Consider the following 20,008-nt stretch of genomic DNA (forward strand, 5'->3'; position numbering starts at 1 on the left):
AGCGATCACTCGGCTGGGCGGCCTTTTTTTTTTTAATGTTCAACAATGAGGTGGTAAAACATCAACATGACCTGCAATGAGATACCACAGACGGTGGAAATAATTTGAGGACCAAAATAATGTCATTGTGACTCTAAGAAACCAACAAGAAGGGAAAAGAATAGCATGGCTTAACATCAAATTAACGTCCCAGAGAAAAGACCCGTGATGACCATAATGAAGGCAGAAAGGCAGAGGAAAAATGGGCAGGTTGGCTACAGCAATTAGAAATAAAGCGGTAGCTAGAGAAGACAAAGATGGGCCAGCAGAGATAAATGTTATCCTCGATGCCAATCAGTGGAATAGAGTAAGAACATTATTTCAGAAATACAGTTTTCCCGAATTGAATGAAAGAGCAGAATCTGAAGATAAATTGAACATCGGTTATTCGGGGGGAAATGGAAACTTATTAAGTGCCAAGAGCTCTTCACAGAACAATTCAGGAAGCACTAAGAGCAGAGAGAGGTGACGTGTAGAGGCCAACAGGAAACTAGCTCAGGTCAGAAAGTGAGCACTCAAAACACTAATTCCAAAGAGCATGTGCACCCCTGTTTTCCTTGCAGCGTTATTTACAATAGCCAAGCTATGGGAGCAATTCAAGTGCCCATCAATAAACAAATGGATAAAAAATTTTTTAAAAAAGCTGTGGTACATATAGACAATGGAATATCACTTCCCCATAAAAAATAATGAAATCTTACCATTTACAACAGCATAGAAGGACCCCGAGAGTATTATGCTAAGTGAAGTAAGTCAGAGAAAGACAAATACCATATGATTTCACTTACATGTGGAATCTAAAGAATATAAACAAAGAAAACAGAAACAGACTCGCTGATAGAGAACAGACTGATGGTTGCCAGAGAGGAGGGGGCTGGGAAAACGGTGACGGGATTGAGAAGTACAGATTGGCAGTTACAAACTGGGCATGGGGAAGTGAGGTACAGCATAGGAACACAGTTAATAATATTACGGTAACGATGGATGGTGCCACTTGGGTACTGAAAACATAAGGGGGAACACTTTGTAAAGTATTTGATTGCCTAACGCTATGCTGTACAACTGAAACTATTACAAAATAATATTGAATGTAAACTGTAATTGAAAAAAATTAATAAGAAAAAGAAAGTGAGAACTCAAGACTAAGTTAAGAGGCTCCTGATAGGTCTTCCTCTTCATTCCAAGACCTCCTGACGCCCAGAGGATCCATCCTGTGTTAGCCTCTCGGCTCGCTGGCCTGACCAACACCAATAAACAGTATTGTACTTGTCAGCCACCACCCCGGCATCCTCCACTCAAGACCAGAGGCCAGGAGACAATTGGGAAGTTCTTGCAATGATCCTGGTGAGAGATGACGGTGGCTCCAACTGGTGTCTAGTGCAGTGGAAGGAATTTGAGAGGAAGAATCTACAGAGCTCCAGACCGGAGAATTCTAGAAGGTCCATACTTACGCTGCATGGGTTGTTGGCCATCTGAGCTGGGCTGTAGAAGGAGCCCCATTGGGCGGCTCGTCTATCTTCCCGGGAAGGGGTGCTGTTCACGGGCAGGCCAGCTGGGACCCCGGGGCCTGCAGCAGCGTTGGCGGGCTGGCTGCTGGGGGCCACGAGGGCGAAAGCGTCGTCCAGGAGGGAGTGCATGGTCTGGCGGGCCTCCTCAATGGACGGCTGGGGCGGGATGTACTGCGGGGCCGGGAAGGGCAGGCCTGGGTACCGGCCCAGCTCAGCAGAAGACGGCGTCTGTACGTCTGCCGGGAGGTCGGGGTCGGACTACAGCGGGGACACAGCAAAGGAGAAAGAGTCAGACAAAAGCCTCAGTGGTGACCCGAAAACAAAACTCTATCGTGGGCCAAAATGGAATTGAACAGTCTTCACTGACATGAGGAAACGGTTTCCCATAAGAACTGTTAAGATGACAGCCGAGGAAAGTGTGTTAGCGCTCATGGGTGCAAAGAGTTTGCATCAGGAATTAAGAAAGAAAATGAAAATATTCAATAATCATTTGTCCGGCAGAACTCCTGCAACTGTCTGAAATGCATTTCAGCACCTGGAAGTATACACTTTTATTGAAAGCCTCTAAGTAACCAAAATCGTTGTCTCAATCCACTTACTGAAATAGCTGGTCAACTTTGCAAAGAGGTAGAAACCAAAAACTAAAGCGGTCTGCTGACTATTAGCAATAGAAAAAACAGCCCTACACACCCCCAAAAGAGTTAAAAGTCATCACCATAATATAACTGTGTGTATAAATAATTTTCATACCTATTATGACAATGGTTTCAACAGTAAATAGTAATTATTTATTCAGAAACTGTCTTTAAAATGGAGGTATCGCCCTAGCCAGTTTGGCTCAGGGGATAGAGCGCTGGCCTGCAGACTGAAGGGTCCCAGGTTTGAGTCCAGTTAAGGGCACATGCCCAGGTTGTGGGCTCATTCCCCAATGGAGGGCATGCAGGAGGCAGCTGAACAGTGATTCTCTCTCATCATTGATGTTTCTCTCTCTCTCTCTCTTTCTCTCCCTCCCTCTCTGAAATCAATAAAAATTTTAAAAATGGAGGTATCGCTGGATAACATAAGTCATCAAGAAAGGTTTAAATGAGCTCTGGCTGGTGTGCTCAGTGGTTAGAGTGTCAGTACAAGCACTGAAGAGTTTCAATTCCCAGTCAAGGACATGTAATGCACCTGGGCTGCAGGTTCGAGACCCGGCCCTGGTTGGGGTACCTGTAGAAGGCAACCAATCTATGTGTCTCTCTCTCTTCCTCTCCCCCTTCTCTTCTTCCCTCCTTTCCATTCTCTCTAAAACTCAATGGGAAAAATATCCTCAGATGAGGATTAACAAAACAAAAAAAGTTTTAAATTCTCTTGTCTACGAGGCGGGGGTATAAGCCACAATTGTGTGTTTTTTAAATCTTACTTTCTGATACTGCCTTATGAGCAAAATGTTGTCATAAACACTTAGATGACCTATAAGAGACAAAGCAGGGATCCAATGGAGAAAGAGGCCCTTCAGGTCCCAGTGGCTCCGGACGCCCATACAGCACAGTCACTCCAACTGACCCTGAAGAAAGAAGAGGGTCCGCAGGACGGACTGGTGACCATGCCCTCCGTGAGGGCGGGTGGACGCCTTCTACCCAGAACGCTTTGCTCACCGTGCTGGCCCTCGGTTTTGCTCAGCTGGCTGGGTCACCCTACTGAAGGGCCGAGGAAGACGTGTGTATCTGTTTGGATCGGCAAGTCACTCACAAAAAGAAACTTATTCCATAGACACATCCTTACTCTTAGCCACCTGTCTGGAAAACGCTTCCTAATGATGATGGCCTGGCCAACGGATGATCGGGTAGTACCGACACCAGCGTCAGACACTTCAGGGAAGCCGCTGCTTAACTCCAGAGAGAAAACCACGCCACAAACTGGCAAACCCACAAACAGCCCACAGACTTGCATTAGTGTAGTCATATAAAGGGTGAGCCACATGGAGATTTTAAAAACACACTTAACCACTATTTCATAAATCTGAAAATTTCCTATTAAACCTGATTTCTGGATTCTCTTGGCAGAATGAGGCTCTGAGTGCCCTCCCCAGATGGGGCAGGTGGCCCTGTAGGTCTGTTTCTCTAATACTGCAATGACCCAGTAAAGGTCCCACTAACGGACATGTGTCATCAAGGAATGCCAAGTAAGGATTCTGGGCCCCAAAGGGGGTCTCTAGTTTATGACGTAGCATTGAATAAACTGTGTTCCTTTCTTTTGAGGTGAGCGAAAGGTCCATATGCAAGCCCTTCCCCCATTGTTGGTTTTTCTTTTGTTGTTGTTGTTGTTGTTAATCCTCACCTGAGGATATTTTTCCATTGATTTTTTAGAGAGAGTGGAAGGGAAGGGGAAAAGATAGAGACACACATTGATTGGTTGCCTCCCACACGTGACCTGACCAGGGCCGGGGATCAAGCCTGCAACCGAGGTACGTGCCCTTGATGGGAATCGAACCTGGGACCCTTCAGTCCCCAGGACAACACTCCATCCACTGAGCAAACCGGCTAGGGCTACTAGTTTGTCCTGAGGCGCAGACAGGAAAGCCTGTGGTCAGTAGTGTGCCACCAAGTAACGGCTCCTGGTGGAGAAATGGAAACGCGTGTCTGGAAACACGTCCTACTGGTAAGTAAGAGGGTCTCTCTAAAGACACAGGGGATGTTCCTGGTGGTGGTTCCAGTCGCTGACACGGGTGCTGTATCACAAGGAAGCAAGCGGGGTGGCCACCTACACAGCCACAAGCCCAGACTGACATTGCACTGGGGGGAAAACCTTATACGCACTCGAGGGGAGTCCAGGGCTATAGCCACTGCCAATCTCACCATTAGTGCTCATAATTTCAGAGAAGCTTTAACACTTACTGCAAGAGAGAGATGTTCTGAAGGTGGGAGGGAAGGTTCCCTCGGATCCCCACTGGCCCTAGGAATCCTGCTAAGAAGGCCCAGAGCCACACAGCCAGGAGGTCAGAGCCTCCTGGAATTCTTCCTGTTGCCTCGTCATTTCACGGCTAGCCCAGCAGAACTTGCAGGCCAAGACAGGGCGTCTTCATGTTCTAGATCTCAACATTGAGCAGTGTTTCACCGATAGATGGTACTCAATAAAAAAGCAAAACCGTCATCTACAAAAGTATACTTCTCCAAGACCCCCGAGTTGGAATTTGAATTCCATCCTCCTGAATCGCAGTCTGATCATTTGGTCAGTCATACTGTTTGTTTGTTTATCATTCATTCTTCAGAAAAATATATGGACTTTTTTACTTTTAATCACCACAAACCATGTATTCTGGTACCTATTTTGCAATCCTCTGTGGGTTTTCTGAGAGGGATCATACACCCTGGTTGGCCCAGGACAATCTTGGTTCATGCCTGTTGTCCCAGTATAATAATTAATAGTGTTCCTTTCTCTCTCACAAGTGTCCGGTTTGAATGAAAAATTATATCAGGGGTTGACAAACTTTTTCTGCAAAGGGCCAGACACTAAGTATTTTAGGCTTTGTGCATCATACAGTTTCTGCTGCACCTAACTGGACTCTGCCCTTGTAGCAAGAGCCACAGATAACATGCAAATGAATGGGCATGGCTATGTTCCAATAAAACAGTGGTTCTCAACCTGTGGGTCATGACCCCTTTGGGGGTCAAACGACCTTTTCACAGGGGTCGTCTAAGACCATCGGAAAACACATATATAATTCATACTGTTTTTGTGATTAATCATTATGCTTTAATTATGTTCAATTTGTAACAATGAAAATACATCCTGCATATCAGATATTTACATTACAATTCATAACAGTAGCAAAATTACAGTTATGAAGTAGCAATGAAAATAATTTTATGGTTGGGGGTCACCACAACATGAGGAACTGTATTAAAGGGTCGCGGCATTAGGAAGGTTGAGAACCACTGCAATAAAACTTTATTCACAAAAACAGGCAGTTGGCTGGATTTGGCCTGAGGGCCATAGTTTGCCTAGTCCTGATTATAAACATAACCTTAGTTATAAGGAATCCAGGAATATATTTTTCACTTTAGGAGATATTTTGAGGGGAAACGTATAAAAATCAAGATAATTAAAAAATACATATGTCAAGTATATTGCCCAAGAGAAGGCGAGTTCCAAGAAAGGCGTTGTCTTTGAAAACATGTGTTTCAGAATTTTTAGGGAGAGAGTAGGAAGGAAGTCCATCTGAGGAAGATTTTCATTTCAGGGAATTTGAAAAACAGCCATTGGAGAAGAGCAGCTGACTGAAGTGGCTCTCCAAGGAAGGGCACTTTCTGCTAAAAGTAAAAAATTTTTTAAAAAAACCACACACACGCCAAAAAAGCAAGGAGAAAAAGGTCACGGACGACGAAGGCAAGATGGAGAGAGCAAGGGAAGACGGTCATTCCCCACACCTAACGCGGCGGCATTGGGTGAGGGCACTCCCATGAGGCCTGAAGGCTCCCCTGCAAGTTCCCCTGAGAGGACCGGCCCCCTGGTTAGGGAAGTGGAGGGGCGAGAAGCAAGTTCCTCCTCTGTTGGTTAGTGTCACCGCATGACTCTCCAGGGAGCCAAGGGGACTGCCCTCCCCAAGACCAAACCAAACAGCAGAGATGCCCAGACAACCGCCTGTCCAACAGCAGCAGCACAAGAACGCCACCTATTGTAAGACCTGTGAGCGGCGTTCCCCGGCCAAGGCAATTCATTCACTGCACGCAGAGAGGACTGACTCCATTCCGTCTACGGAGAGCAAAGCATTCTAATTTGCTGACCTGCCAACTCCCTGGAGCCACTCCAGCCCTCAGCAGCAGGGATGAGGGGCACGGTCCGGTCTGTCTTGAGGGACTAGAGATTCATAAACTCCCAAGGAAAGCCTGGCCCTCTCAGACAGCCACGATTCCATTACAGGTGGCCCCAGGGTCGGCATGGTGCCTGGCACATTTATATAATTATATTTAGTGCCTGGCAGTGTTAGTTTTTAGTGTAATTTAGGAGACAAAATATAAAACTCAAATACATGGCTGGCTGCATCAGCCCTATGTAAAGGGATCATGTACCCCCTTCTCCAAGGATGTGCTTACTGCTAATTTCCCTCCTCACAAGGATGGCTGTGTGCGCTAGCCTCCGGGGGGAGAGGGGCTGGTGCAACAAGACAGGGCTACACCTGGCGTGAGGCTGCAGGCGTCCCACCAAGCGCTCCCTGTCCTGGGTGCCTTTGTTCTGTATTTCCCGTGGCTCCTTGAAGAGGCTGGCCCTCTCTTCCTACTCAATGGGGTCTGTGTGTGTGTCTTAATGCTACCCATGTCTGCCTTTTACACTTCAAGCAACCCTGTGCCCTTTCTGCTTCAAAGAAATGTTTAATGGTTCTCAACCTTATGGCCCTTTAAATACAGTTCCTCATGCTGTGACCCAACCATAAAATTATTTTCGTTGCTACTTCATAACTGTAATGTTGCTACTGTTATGAATCGTAATGTAAATATCTGATATGCAGGATGGTCTTAGGCGACCCCTGTGAAAGGGTTGTTCAACCACCAAAAGGGTCGCGACCCACAGGTTGAGAACTGCTGGTTTAAACCCATATTTCTTAGCTCCAGTAAGTGCTTTCTCCCATTAAAATTATATATAATAAAATAAAATAAAATAAAATAAAAAATAAAATAAATAAAATAAAATAAAATAAAATAAAATAAATAAAATAAAAAATAAAATAAAATAAAATAAAATAAATAAAATAAAATAAAATAAAATTATATATATACTAGAGGACCAGTGCACAAAATTTGTGCACAGGTAGGGTCCCTATTGGCGGCTGGCTGCTGGCTGGGGCCTCCCTTCCCTGGCTGCCAGCTGCCAGCTGGGGCCTTCCTTCATTCCGCGCCGCCCCCTGGTGGTCAGCACAGGTCATAACGAGTGATCAAACTCCCAGTTGGTTGAATTCCTGAGGGGACACTTTGCATAATATATATATGATAAATTATATATATTAAAATTATATATATATGTATTATATATGTACATATTATGTATATAGATAATGAGCAAATATATCTTCTTAGCACTCTAGAAACAGAAGGGAGGGACAAAGCCCTAAATATCCTTTCTATCAACAAGAAACCCAAAGAGCCCAGGGGATAAAAAACAACCTTCTGGATATTCTTCTTTGTGCCCCACTCAACCTCGGGGAGTGCCCAGGCTGAAGCCCAAGAGGAAAGGGCTCGCACACAGAAAGGAAAAACATGTGGCGTCTCCCGAGGGCTCAGCCAGCAGCCCCTGGTTCACAGGACTGAAGGCTGCCCTCCAAGGAGCAGTCCCCTCCCTCCCTTCCCCACCTGCCTCCAACCCAGCCGGCCCGGAGTGGCAGCCACCGGGCATCAACCCCGCACAGAGCGCAGCCCCCCCTCCTGTTCGTTCTCCACCCAAGGAGCCACCCCAACACTGATTCCAGAAGGGAGGGTCAGCATTACGCACTGGGCAACCCATGTAGGCGGAGTTGTGGACGCCGGGAGGCCTCTTGTAAGTGCCGTCGCTGTCTGTGGTGATGAGCCTATCCTTCTCGGCGTCTCCGGGGCAGCCGTTGACCTGGTGCTTCCGGCGGGCCTTGGGGGAACGTTTCATCCGCGAGCTGCCGGGAAAAGGGAGGTTATTTCAGAGGGAAGAACCCTTCCTGCCGCTGGCTTCACAACTCAACGCTAAGCAGCTCCTGAGCACCTCTGACTGCTGGTCACGGCAGCAAACACCCACAGGATAGAAACAGTGTAGGAGACAGTCTCGGCTCCAAGGAAGCTCACTGTCTACCTGGGCAGACCACAGCAACACAAGGAGCCACAGAGAGCAATCCGAGGCAATACTAGTACGTACTGATGATGTTAGTTACACAGACACGCAGGAAAGGGGCGGTCAATGTGAGCTACTGGGGCCTGAGCTGGCTACGTGGGTCATCGCTGGCTACGTGGGGCCTGAGCTGCGTCCTGAAGAGAAAATGGGGTCTGCAGTTGGGGAGTGATGTGGGAAGAAAGTGTGGGGTGCGGGGACGACCACACTGAGGGCCAGAAGTGGAAACGCAGATGAAGGTTTGGGGGCGACGGGGCCACCAGCTAACGGAGTGGCAGGTCTGTCTAGGCTGCTGTGCGGGGACAGGTGGCCCCGTCTGTTATGGGCACACAGGCAGCACCAGGAACCATCACAGGTTTTTAGCAAAGAAAGGCGTCACTGAGAGCAGTGCTTAAGAAAATGCATCCGTGTTGCTCTGGCCAGTGTGGCTCAGTTGGTTGACCGGCACCGAAAGGTTGCTGGCTTGATTCCCAGTCAGGGCACATGCCCGGCTTGGGAGCTCGATCCCTGGTAGGGGGTGTGGAGGAGGCAGCTGATTGATGTTTCCCTCTCACATCAATATTTCTTTCTCTCCCTCTCCCTTCTTCTCTCTCTAAAAATCTTTTAAAAAAAAGACAGTGCATCTGTGTTAGGGGGCAGGAGTCTGAGAGGCAAAGGGGAAGGTAAGCACCAAAACTCAGAGGGTGGCTGTGGGACAAGAAATGAGACATCCGCCTGTGCTGACCCCATGACCACCTAGAACAGTGATGGCGAACCTATGACACGCATGTCAGAGGAGACACGCGAACTCATTTATTTGGTTGATTTTTCTTTGTTAAATGGCATTTAAATATATAAAATAAATATCAAAAATATAAGTCTTTGTTTTACTATGGTTGCAAATATCAAAAAATTTCTATATGTGACACGGCACCAGAGTTAAATTAGGGTTTTTCAAAATGCTAACATACCAAGCTCAAAAGGTTCGCCATCACTGAGGATGCTGGAGGGGAGCAGACTGAGAGGAGGTGCAGGCCCAGGAAGCTGGGGCGGTGGGTCTGGGAGGGGGGGGTGACCACCATTCAGAACACTGACTTGAGGAGACATTAACCAGGGAAGCTTTCCGAGGCCAGGGAGGTCCAGGCAGAATGAAAGCAGCCTTTCTGCACGTGGGTGGCCACCCACGCAGGATCATAGCCACCCCCGTAGCCTGCACAGCCTTTCTGTGTATAAACCTCTTTGACCCATTTCCAGATACTTTTCCCTTAAAAATGGACAGGCCCCCCCCGCAGCCCTGACAGCAGAGGCAGCCCGGCTCGCCCTGGGACCCCACCTCTTCCTGGGCTCTATGAACACCGAGGGCACGCTGGCCGTGGGGTCCAGGATCTTGTCGATCTGCATCTGCGCCCTGCGGTACACCCGGTGTCGCTCCCGCGTGTCCCCCGACGACAGGTCGTCCACCACCGGGAACTCGTAGTGGCCGCGGCGCTTGGCACGGAGCCGGATCTTGTTCCGATGGTGCTCGATCTCCGACTTGTGCCGCAGCGCCGTCTGAATCTGAGGGGGCGGGATGGGGGGAACCAGACAAAAGCAATGTGCTCGAAGGTCTCTGGGACCCAGGCCCAGAAAGCATTTTGGAAAGGGCTTTCTGCCACCTTCTCTACCCCCTGCACGGCTGCCCTAGGCTCCAAGGAGGCCCCAAAGGGTGTGAGATGAGCGAGCACACCCACACTGGGCATAGGGGACCTGCTATGGCCCACAGGCCGTAACCCCAAACTCGCCCAGTGGGTGAGGGGGGAGACGTGGTATCAGCCCCCAAAGCTGGCAAAGGCAACTCAAAGCTGGGAGATCAGCCATGGCACTTCGCCAATACCAAGGGCACTGACAACTAGATACAGTACGCCCTGAGGGAAAGAATAAGTGCTTTCCATACCCAATAATCACTACCTTAGGGGCTTTTAAATTAGGACAGATTCAAAGATTATTTGCATTATACAACAGACTCCCCATTTACTGATAATGAGCTAGTGTCACCAAAACAAGCCCTCTGACATGAGACCCCTCCTCCCGAAAGAGAGGCTCCACATGCAGGGAACATGTCATCGCCGGCTCTGTGGGCCTGAGCTAGGTTCTGAGGAGCGTGGAGGATCTGAAGAGGGGAAGGGTATGGGAAGCAGGCGTGAGATGCAGGCACCACACGGAGGGCCAGAAGAACCAAGATATGCTAGGAATTTGCACCAGAACCTCCTGCTAAGAAAACATTTCAATTACAATGTATGAAGGGTATAGGTCAGTACAGCAGTACTGATAATGTTCTAGTTCTTAGGTTGGGTTTTGATTTCATTATGGTTCATGATCAATCTATATTATCGATAGTCATACGTATGCATCAACTACTACATTTGAAAAAGAAGTAGAAGAAAGGTTGGAGATGCATGCTATCAAGTTGTGAGGCCACAGGCCAGGGAGCACGTCTCTTCTCTCTTTCGCCAGACGGAGAACCCACTCCAGGTGTTCACACACGGCAGGTACGGAAGCACACGCAACATGTGACTGATGGAGACAGGTCTAGCCTGGGACTGGGCTGCATAGGGCTAGGGCTCCCGAGCACTGGTGAGAAGGGACAACACTCACCATCCTGAACCCACGGCGCACATTCTGTGGCCACGTCCTTGGCAAGCAGCCAAAGCGGTGCGGCTGGGAGAAACTCTAAGAACTCTTGCAAGACTTCTACGAGATGATCCACTGTACGGATCACCTTTAAGGTGGAGATGAGGGCTCAACTGTACCAATTTCTCAGAACTCGGACAGCCGCAGGAGTTCCTTAGCGGCAGGAAACCGACTGGCATGAAGCGGCCTTGTGCGCCTTCCCAAATGGCATTCACTCCACTCATTGTCCAGCCCAGGTCAAATCTCTCAAGTTCAAGGTAACAGTGGCCTGGCCTGGCCTTCTGGTTCCCACCCAACATCTTAGGTTGAAGCACATCCAACTCACTCTTCCAGGATTCACTGGAATTGGGTTTTGCTAGGAATGACCTAGAGCAGTGGTTCTCAACCTTCCTAATGCTGCGACCCTTTAAGACAGTTCCTCATGTTGTGGTGACCCCCAACCATAAAATTATTTTTGTTGCTACTTCATAACTGTAATTTTGCTACTGTTATGAATCATAATGTAAATATCTGATATGCAGGATGTATTTTCATTGTTACAGATTGAACATAATTAAAGCATAGTGATTAATCACAAAAACAACATGTAATTATATATGTGTTTTCTGATGGTCTTAGGGGACTCCTGTGAAAGGGTCGTTCGACCCCCAAAGCGGTCAGGACCCACAGGCTGAGAACCGCTGAGCTAGAGCCTTGGAGCCGGAGGAGATCTGTGAGGAATCACAAAGTTCACTATGGTTCCAAGACCACCCCAGGTTCCATCTCATTAGGAGAATTCACAGGACTCAGCCGTGAGCCCCAGTTATTACAGCAAAAGGACACAAAGCAAAATCAGCAATGGGCCTGCTGGAGGGACCGGTCACCATCTTCCAAGAGTCCTCTCCCACTGGGGTCACACAGATGTGCTTCATCCCTCCAGCCGGGAGCTGTGACAACACATGTGAAACGCCCACCAGGGATGCTCGTCAGAGACTCAATACCCAGGGCTTTTAATGGGGGCTGGTCACACAGGTACCCTCCCACCACACACCGCCCCACACCGCCTGGCATGTCCCAAAATTCCAAACTCTCAGGAAGAAAGCAGATATTCAGCACAAATCATATTGTTTGCAGAGCTTAGGCACAGTGAGCCAACTCTGTTCTGCAAATGATGGAAATCTTTTAGAAATTCAAGTTCCCACAACCAGCCACAGGGTGAATGAAGCAGGACTTCTACGGATAGCAGGCTCAGGTCTCTTTTCTGTACGTCTGCCAATGCATCTAACTGTGTCCCTGAACAGTATCTGATCTAAAAATACTGAGTATAATTTTTTTTAGTGAATCCTCACCCAAGGATATTTTTCCATTGATTTTTAGAGAGATGGAAGGATGGAAGGAAGGAAGGGAGGAAGGGAGGGAGGGAGGGAGGGAGGGAGGGAGGGAGGGAGGGAAGGAGGGAGGGAAAGAGAGAGAGAGAGAGAGAGGGAGAGAGAGAGAGAGAGAAACATAGAAACATTGATGGGAGAGAGAGACATCCATAGGTTACCTCCTGCGCGAGGCCAACCAGAGACCAGGAATCAAACCTGCAACTCAGGTGGTGCCCTTGACCAGGAATCAAACTCAAAACCCTTGGGTGCCCGAGCTGGTGCTCTAACTACTGAGCAACATCAGCCAGGGCAAACTGAGGTTAGTTTTAAAATTAAGAATACCTGTCAGCATCTCATACCTTTAGCAAACTTCTGACACTAACTTTCACTCAGTTTCAAGCACTAACCAAATCAGCATGTGAGCTTTTGTATGTATGTCCCTTTTAATACAAATACCTCTTTGTTAATTTTGTTGGTTTCTGCCACTCGGTCGGCCAGGTGGTGGACAGGAGGTGCGGGGATGGGCTGCATGGCGATCAGCTGGATCTTACTGGGGCCCCGCCGGCTGGCCTCGGAGGAGCGGGAGAGCCTGTCCACGTGCTCGAAGATGGAGGCAGAAGAGGGCTGCTCGTTCCCTGAACTGGGGGGTGGCGGCCCTGCAATAGGAGGGGAAGCCAGAAAATAAATATATAAAGTCCTAAAGAAACAGCAAATAATCAAAATTATGGATTAATCCTTACAGAATCCACAGATGGGCCCCTGACCAAAAGCACATCACTGCTATGTGGCAGAGGTCTTCAAATGGCCCTGTTTGAGCTTACAGTATCTGGGTTCAATATCAGCTCCGTCAGCCTCACTGAAAGTTACAAACGTCAGCAGAAAGATGTGAAAACCATTATGACACTTTGTGCCAAAAATTGCCCAGTTTTGTCTAAAGGGATTTCAAAGTCTTCAATCAGAAAGGGCAACGGGCGGAAGGGACCTGAGCGGCTCAGTCAATTGTCATTTATACAACGCATAGCAGCTCTGAACTTCTCTCTCATGTGCCATGACATAGATGTAGTTGCCAAGGCAATTATGCTCAAGACGAGGGGACTGTGGGCATGCAGGCAGGTGCTGATGAACAACTGAACAATGAACACGTCCAGGTTTCTGATCAGATGCAGAAAGAAAATTAAGTTGAAGAGGTATGAGAGGAAAAAGCTGCTGCCTGGAGGGAAGCCATTCCCACTTTAAAAAGAGATGAAGAGTATACTAAAATAGTTAAAAGAGGGGAAACTTTTTTTTGTTGCTTTTTATTATTATTATTATTAGTTAAGGTATTACAAATGTGTCCTCATCCCCCCCCATTAACCCCCAACCTCCCCCCCACCCCGCACACTCACGATCCCATCCCCCTGTTGTCCATGTCCATTGGTTTGGCTTATATACATGTATACAAGTCCTTCGGTTGCTCTCCTCCCCTTACCCCCCCGCCCCTACTTTCCTTCTGGGGATTGATAGCCTGATCGCTGTTTCTCAGTCTTTGGATCTGTCCCTTTTCATCAGTCTATGTTGTTCTCTATAATCCACAAATGAGTGAGATCATGTGGTATTTATCTTTCTCTGACTGGCTTATTTCATTTAGCATAATGCTCTCCATTTCCATCCACACTGTTGCAAAAGGCAAGAGTTCCTTTTTCTTTTTACTGCAGCATAGTATTCCATTGTGTAGATGTACCACAGTTTTCTAATCCACTCATCTGCTGATGGGCACTTAGGCTGAGAGGGGAAACTTTTTAAAAATATATATGTTCTTATTGATTTTTAGATAGAGAGAAAGGAAGAGGGAAAGATAGAAACATCAGCGAGAGAGACACATTGATTGGCTGCCTCCTGCACGCCCCCTACTGGGGATAGAGCCAGCAACCCAAGCATCTGACCAGGAATCAAACCAGGGACCTCTCGGTCCATGGGATGACACTATATCCACTGAGCCACACCAGTCAGGCAGGGAAACTTTTTAAAGAAGTTAATTTTTAATGATGAAAAGAGTAAATGTATGGCATATATATATTTACCACAACTTTTTTAATTTTTTGAAAGTAATCAGAACTGCAAAAAAAATATTTAAATATGTAGAAAGAAGACACAATTAAAAATATTAACAGACTAAATCTTGGTATAATGGGTGATTTTCTCCAATTTCTTATATTTTCTGTAATAATGATTTTGTCTGAGTATTACTTTATGAACTTTAATTTTAAGAAGGCAAAAAAAATATAGAGATGGAGAGAGATGAAGAGGAGCTGAATAGATGAAAGACCTCCATGGAGCTATTTAGACACACAAAGACTCTGTCTGATCAACCACAGTTCCCTCCGGTCTCTCTGGACGCTGTTTTAAATTAAATGGATCACAGGCCATGCAAGCATGCAGAAACTGTTTTCAAACAAAAGCCTGAGGTTTGAAGCCTCAAGCATAACTGAAAATTATGGAGGTTTCTCCTCAAGGTAAAAACAAAGCAGTAAAAACATAGCCAAGCAAAGCAGTAAGAAATAATAGTTGATATTTGGTATAAGGAATACACATCGATATTATGTAAGTTCTATATTTCCTCTCGATTTGAAGTCTATTCATCTGTTGCCCCAAGAGACTGGAAATGATGTACATAACTGTGAATGAACACCGTCTCGTAGCGAGGAGGCCTGGCTGTCGGGATTCTGGCTTTCTTCCCCTGACTGTGCAATGCAAGTGGCCAGGCACCATCACTCGTCTGGTGGCAGCTTCTCAAATTGCAGGCACAGGGCCTAAGAGGAGATCATTAGCTTCACCAGATAGGCTGGCCTTGCTAACCCAATCTTATAAAGTGACAGCAAATGTCACAAAAGATAGCCCATTAACCACCTGACACCTAAAGGTGAGGTCCCTTTCCTCCAGGATGGTCAGAAGGCCAGGGTGCAGAGCTCCAAAAGGCTAGAAGGCAATGGGGTGGGGTGGGGGGTGGAGCAGAGGAGGAAAGGGCCCCCCCACCCCCTGTGCTGTCTGTCTGCCTGTGTCACGGAGCTCAGGCCTGCGAATGGCTCCTGTCCACGCCCATCCCACCCCCGCACTGTGGTCACGGATCCTCGCTCTATAATTCACCAGCTGCAACCAGAGAAGGAGAGGATGCACAGAAAACCCTCAAGTTTACACACTGCCCACAGCCCAGCCCTTCTAAAGGGTTGAAAAGAGGGGTCTTTTTATTTATCATATACATATAATAGACATCGTATAAGTATATTTGTCATATATATGATGTATGTATACATGTATAAACACAAAGCCCAGTTTCCGATATATAATATGTATTTATGTATTTATGTATTTTTATTATTTGCTATGCATTGCACATTTAAAAAAAAAACTACCTGTATAATAATGGCCAATGGAAAACACAATGCATAATCCTAGCTGGTTTGGCTCGGTGGACAGAGCGTCAGCCTGTGGACTAAAAGGTCTGGGGTTCCATTCCAGTCTAGGGCACATGCCCAGGTTGCAGGCTTGATCCCCAGTAGGGAGCATGCAGGAGGCAGCTGATCAATGATTCTCTCTCACTACTGATGTTTCCATCTCTTTCTCCCTCCACCTTCCTCTCTGAAATCAATAAAAATATATTAAAAAGAAAACACAATACCTACACAGAGATTAATGCTATGTGAATCCTGTATTAAGGCAAGTAGGGAGTTTGGATTAAAACCCCTTTCTCTTTAAATATAATAAAAATATAATGATAAAAATTACAAAGGAGAACAACAGAGGAGCAGGAAATTTGAATACTGGAATGCAAGAGCAATAGACCATTTTTAAAGATTATTTCATCATCTAATGCCAAATACAATCCCACTGCCTTATTATTGTTTTTTTAAATTTATTTTTATTGATTTCAGAGAGGAAGGGAGAGGGAGAAAGAGATAGAAACATCAATGATAAGAGAGAATCACTAATTGGCTGCCTCCTGCACACCCTACACAGAGGATTGAGCCCGCAACCTGGGCATGTGCCCTTCACCGGAATTGAACCCGGAACTCTTCCGTCTGCAGGCCAGTGCTCTTTCCACTGAGCCAAACTGGCCACAACCCAGGCATACACTCTTGACTGGAATCGAACCCAGGATCCTTCAGTCCTCATGCCAACACTCTATCCACTGAGCCAAACTGGCTAGGGCCCACTGCTTTATTATTAATGCCTGTGACCCATGTTACTATCCTGTGAGGCAGGGGCCATGTGTACCATCTCATAAAGGTGGGAGGGTATACATCACGGTGCAGCCAGCTTCCCGAAAGGCCAGCTGGGAAAGGGATAAAGCACCTCGAATGGACCAAAACTGAAACAACAGCCTTTTCTGTGCTTCCAAAGCAAGGCGGGTCCTGAAGTTGCCAATGACCTGTGACAGCCCTGCACCCCCCCCCCCCCCGTGATGAGAGGGGACGCTGGTCCCGGGGCAACATGCCCGAGGGTCCCAGACGGGCTCAAGCAACCGCCTGACTCCATTAATCTGCATTTTATTGTGACTTGCAACAAAAAAAGGATTTTTATGTGCATTACAAAATAATTCAAATGCTATGATGATAAACTCAGAATCATTTTATAGGGGATTTAGCTAAGTTCTATGCAAGCAATAAAACGCCTGTATGGCAGCATTTTAGCTTTACGGAAGTAAACAGTTTTAAAGGTGAAGTGATGCTGGCAGTGAGAAAACCGTCTTTCTAAGTCATGGAAATGTACGGATTTCCATATACGATGTCTCCAAATCAAAATAGTGTGGCATCTGAGCTCCTAATACTCAGAACATCTAATCCACTCGTCTCCTCCCACCGCCACCTCTCAGTCCCAAAGCTGACATGGCTGCTACTGGGATTTTGAATACATGTTGAGAGCAATGCTTGACTTTTGTTAGCCGTATAGAATAGATTTGCTGTAATCTTATCCATGAGCAGTTAAGCTGGGGAAGATTTTCTCAGGTAACCTAAGGAATTGAGGAACTCTCCAGAGCTGATTCTCCTTTCCAAATATTTCTTTCCCAGGATCAAAATTAGATTTTAATCCTCTCTGTCTGAAACAGTGCACCTGTTACCATGGTGCTAAGTCATTTTTAAGATTCTGTGAAATTGGATCCAAAGAAAAACCTCTTCCCTATAGTCCAAGGGGTATTCCTTTCACATGGAAATGAAACACCTGGAAGGAGCTGGAAGAGACGTCAGAAACCAGTTCATTTAGTCCCACAGGCGCCCAGAGGCCCAGGGACTATTGCAAGGTCATGAGGGTGACAGTGACAGGACAGGCCCTCTGGCTCCATCCAGAATCTGTTCATTTCCCCAATACCATTCGCTTTGTATGATTTTCATAGGGAGAAATTTGTGATAAAAAATATAAGCATAGCCCGGCCGGTGTGACTCAGTGGTTGAGCATCGACCTATGAACCAGGAGATCATGGTTCGATTCCCAGTCAGGGCACATGCCTGGGTTGCGGGCTCTATCCCCAGTAGGGGGCATGCGGGAGGCAGCCAATTAGCATTAATGTTTCTGTCTCTCTCCTTCTCCCTTACTCTCTGAAATCAATAAAGATCTATGTTAAAAAATATATATATATGTATATATGTGTGTGTGTGTGTGTGTATGTAATATATGAGCATAGACATTAAAAATCATGTCCTGAGCACCCCAATTCTTTCTGCATTACTGAAACATCTATAATCTCCAGAAAACACAAGAGCTACACTAACACTTTGGTTAACAGAATCTATTCAACTAAAACCCAGCTACCTTGTCATCACACCAGAAAATGCTCCCATGTATGTAAGACCTGTGGGCTTCGTCTTTTTACAGGGCATTGGGTTCATGGTACTACTGCTTAGAACGGGAGTGAAATTCATTTCGGACCTGGCCTAAGAAGCTACAACAGCTGACACAAATAGGCTAACCCGTCTGATCACACTGAACTATCCACCAGAAGAAAGAGCTAGGACCAAACAGAATGCACTTGGACCTATGACAAATACACAACTTTCTGACAGCAACAGCTGTGAAATCCTTGAATTGGATGCTGAAAAGGTCACAGCCTGGAGGTCGTTTTTGAGACTCTGGTAGTGGTAGTTCCATTCTTCCTTATCCTTCAGGGAGGAAAATCGTTAGGACTTGAAACTAGAACAGAACATGGCTATGAGCCTCAAAACATACCTCCTTGAATCCCTAGCCTCCAGCCCACCCCTCCCATCCCCCACCCTGCCCCCACTCACTCACCCGCCCACCCCCAACGCAGACACCAGCACCCTGTTAGTGACCATCGATGCTGAGACATTCGCCATACGGATAACGGATATTCCATTGCACAGGTTATTTTTTTAAGTTCAGCACTTGAAGAATAAAACCCTAGCCTATTGGAACCTCATCAGGGCTGCTCTGAATGTGGAGAGCGAGGAGAGTCACAGCCCGCTCTGTGGGGCTCTGTGGAACTTACCGTCATTCACCGCGCCCGGCGTCTTATCTCCTGCTTCCCTCTCACTGGACTCTTCACTTACGGTAGAGTCAGCATCTGAGGGCGAAACTCTGCAGACACCAAACAAATGTAAGCATAGCAAACAGAAAGCAAAGCAAGGGGCCGGTCATGCTCATTTGGATGTGGAAGTCAGGCTTCCAGGCCAGACTGGCAGAAATTAGCAGACAATCCAAAAAATTATCTCACGGTCCAGCATCTCCAAGGACACGGACTGCACTTAGTTACCTCCTGAAGACAGTGTAACAGTGCAGGAAAGGGCTCAGCAGGCTGCATTTCAACAAAGGCCAAGAAATCAGGGGCCCAATTAGGGGGCGGTCCTTCAGTGACAAGGGCCCTGGCTGGCAGTCTGGTCTGGCTCAGGGCTCGTTGGGTCTGCAGAATCTCCAGGAAGCCAGGGTGTCTGCATTCACTCCCCCGAGCTCCAGGTCTTTGGAAGAAGCCTACAGTTACATCCCCACTGAGATCTGATGCCATAACTAAAGAGCGAGGGTAGCGTGGAGGCCAGGAGGCACCAGGCTAGTAAAACTCCACCAGCGGGCACCCCTCCCTTTGTGCTCCCTGGATTAAACAGCAGTGTGAAATGCCAATACACTCTGGTGCCCGTGAGGGATGCTAAATTATTATATTAACCACACAGGCCACTGAGATGTCGTGACTAAATGTTTAGGATGAGACTACAAGGGAACAGAAAAAAGACTTTGCAAATCTGTACTAGCATATTAATAATCCTTAATGATTTCACTTGTACTTAACCTACAAGATAATTAAGCAAATACCATCTCTCTCCTTAATGCAGTTTCTTTTGTAAAGATCATCTATTAAATTCTTAAAACTAGGCCAGAACCCCGGGAGAGGTTTTCTGATGTCAGGAATTAAAACGTCATTTCAAATATTGGTATGAGCCCACACCACTTTTTTCTTTTGAGCAGAAAATCAGGATCCAAAGTATCAAAGCTCAAAGACAGGCTGATAATTTTAAGGCTTTAGTAGCCAAAGCTTGACTATGATAATCTAAAGTCAACTTAATAAAGCCTGACTCTGAACTGGGTCTCCTTTAACAGAGCTGTAGCCCTTCCCAGGGCATCAGAGGGTGAGGGGACCTCCGGGGAGTGTGTTATCAA

General features: G+C 46.8%; 1 protein-coding gene across 1 annotated transcript in view; it reads right to left on the reverse strand.

The window, feature by feature from the left end:
- Positions 1-20,008, reverse strand: part of KIAA1549 (KIAA1549 ortholog) — a 129,763-nt gene that overhangs the window by 22,510 nt on the left and 87,245 nt on the right. The window contains exons 12-16 of the mRNA XM_059711921.1: positions 18,849-18,937; positions 12,827-13,026; positions 9,688-9,911; positions 8,013-8,166; positions 1,491-1,805 (exon numbers count right to left, since the gene is read on the reverse strand). Of these exons, the coding sequence (XP_059567904.1) occupies positions 1,491-1,805; positions 8,013-8,166; positions 9,688-9,911; positions 12,827-13,026; positions 18,849-18,937 (982 nt within the window). The remainder of the gene's footprint in view (positions 1-1,490; positions 1,806-8,012; positions 8,167-9,687; positions 9,912-12,826; positions 13,027-18,848; positions 18,938-20,008) is intronic.

This window comes from Myotis daubentonii, chromosome 10 (assembly GCF_963259705.1).
Source record: "Myotis daubentonii chromosome 10, mMyoDau2.1, whole genome shotgun sequence".
Taxonomy (NCBI): Eukaryota; Metazoa; Chordata; class Mammalia; order Chiroptera; family Vespertilionidae; genus Myotis; species Myotis daubentonii.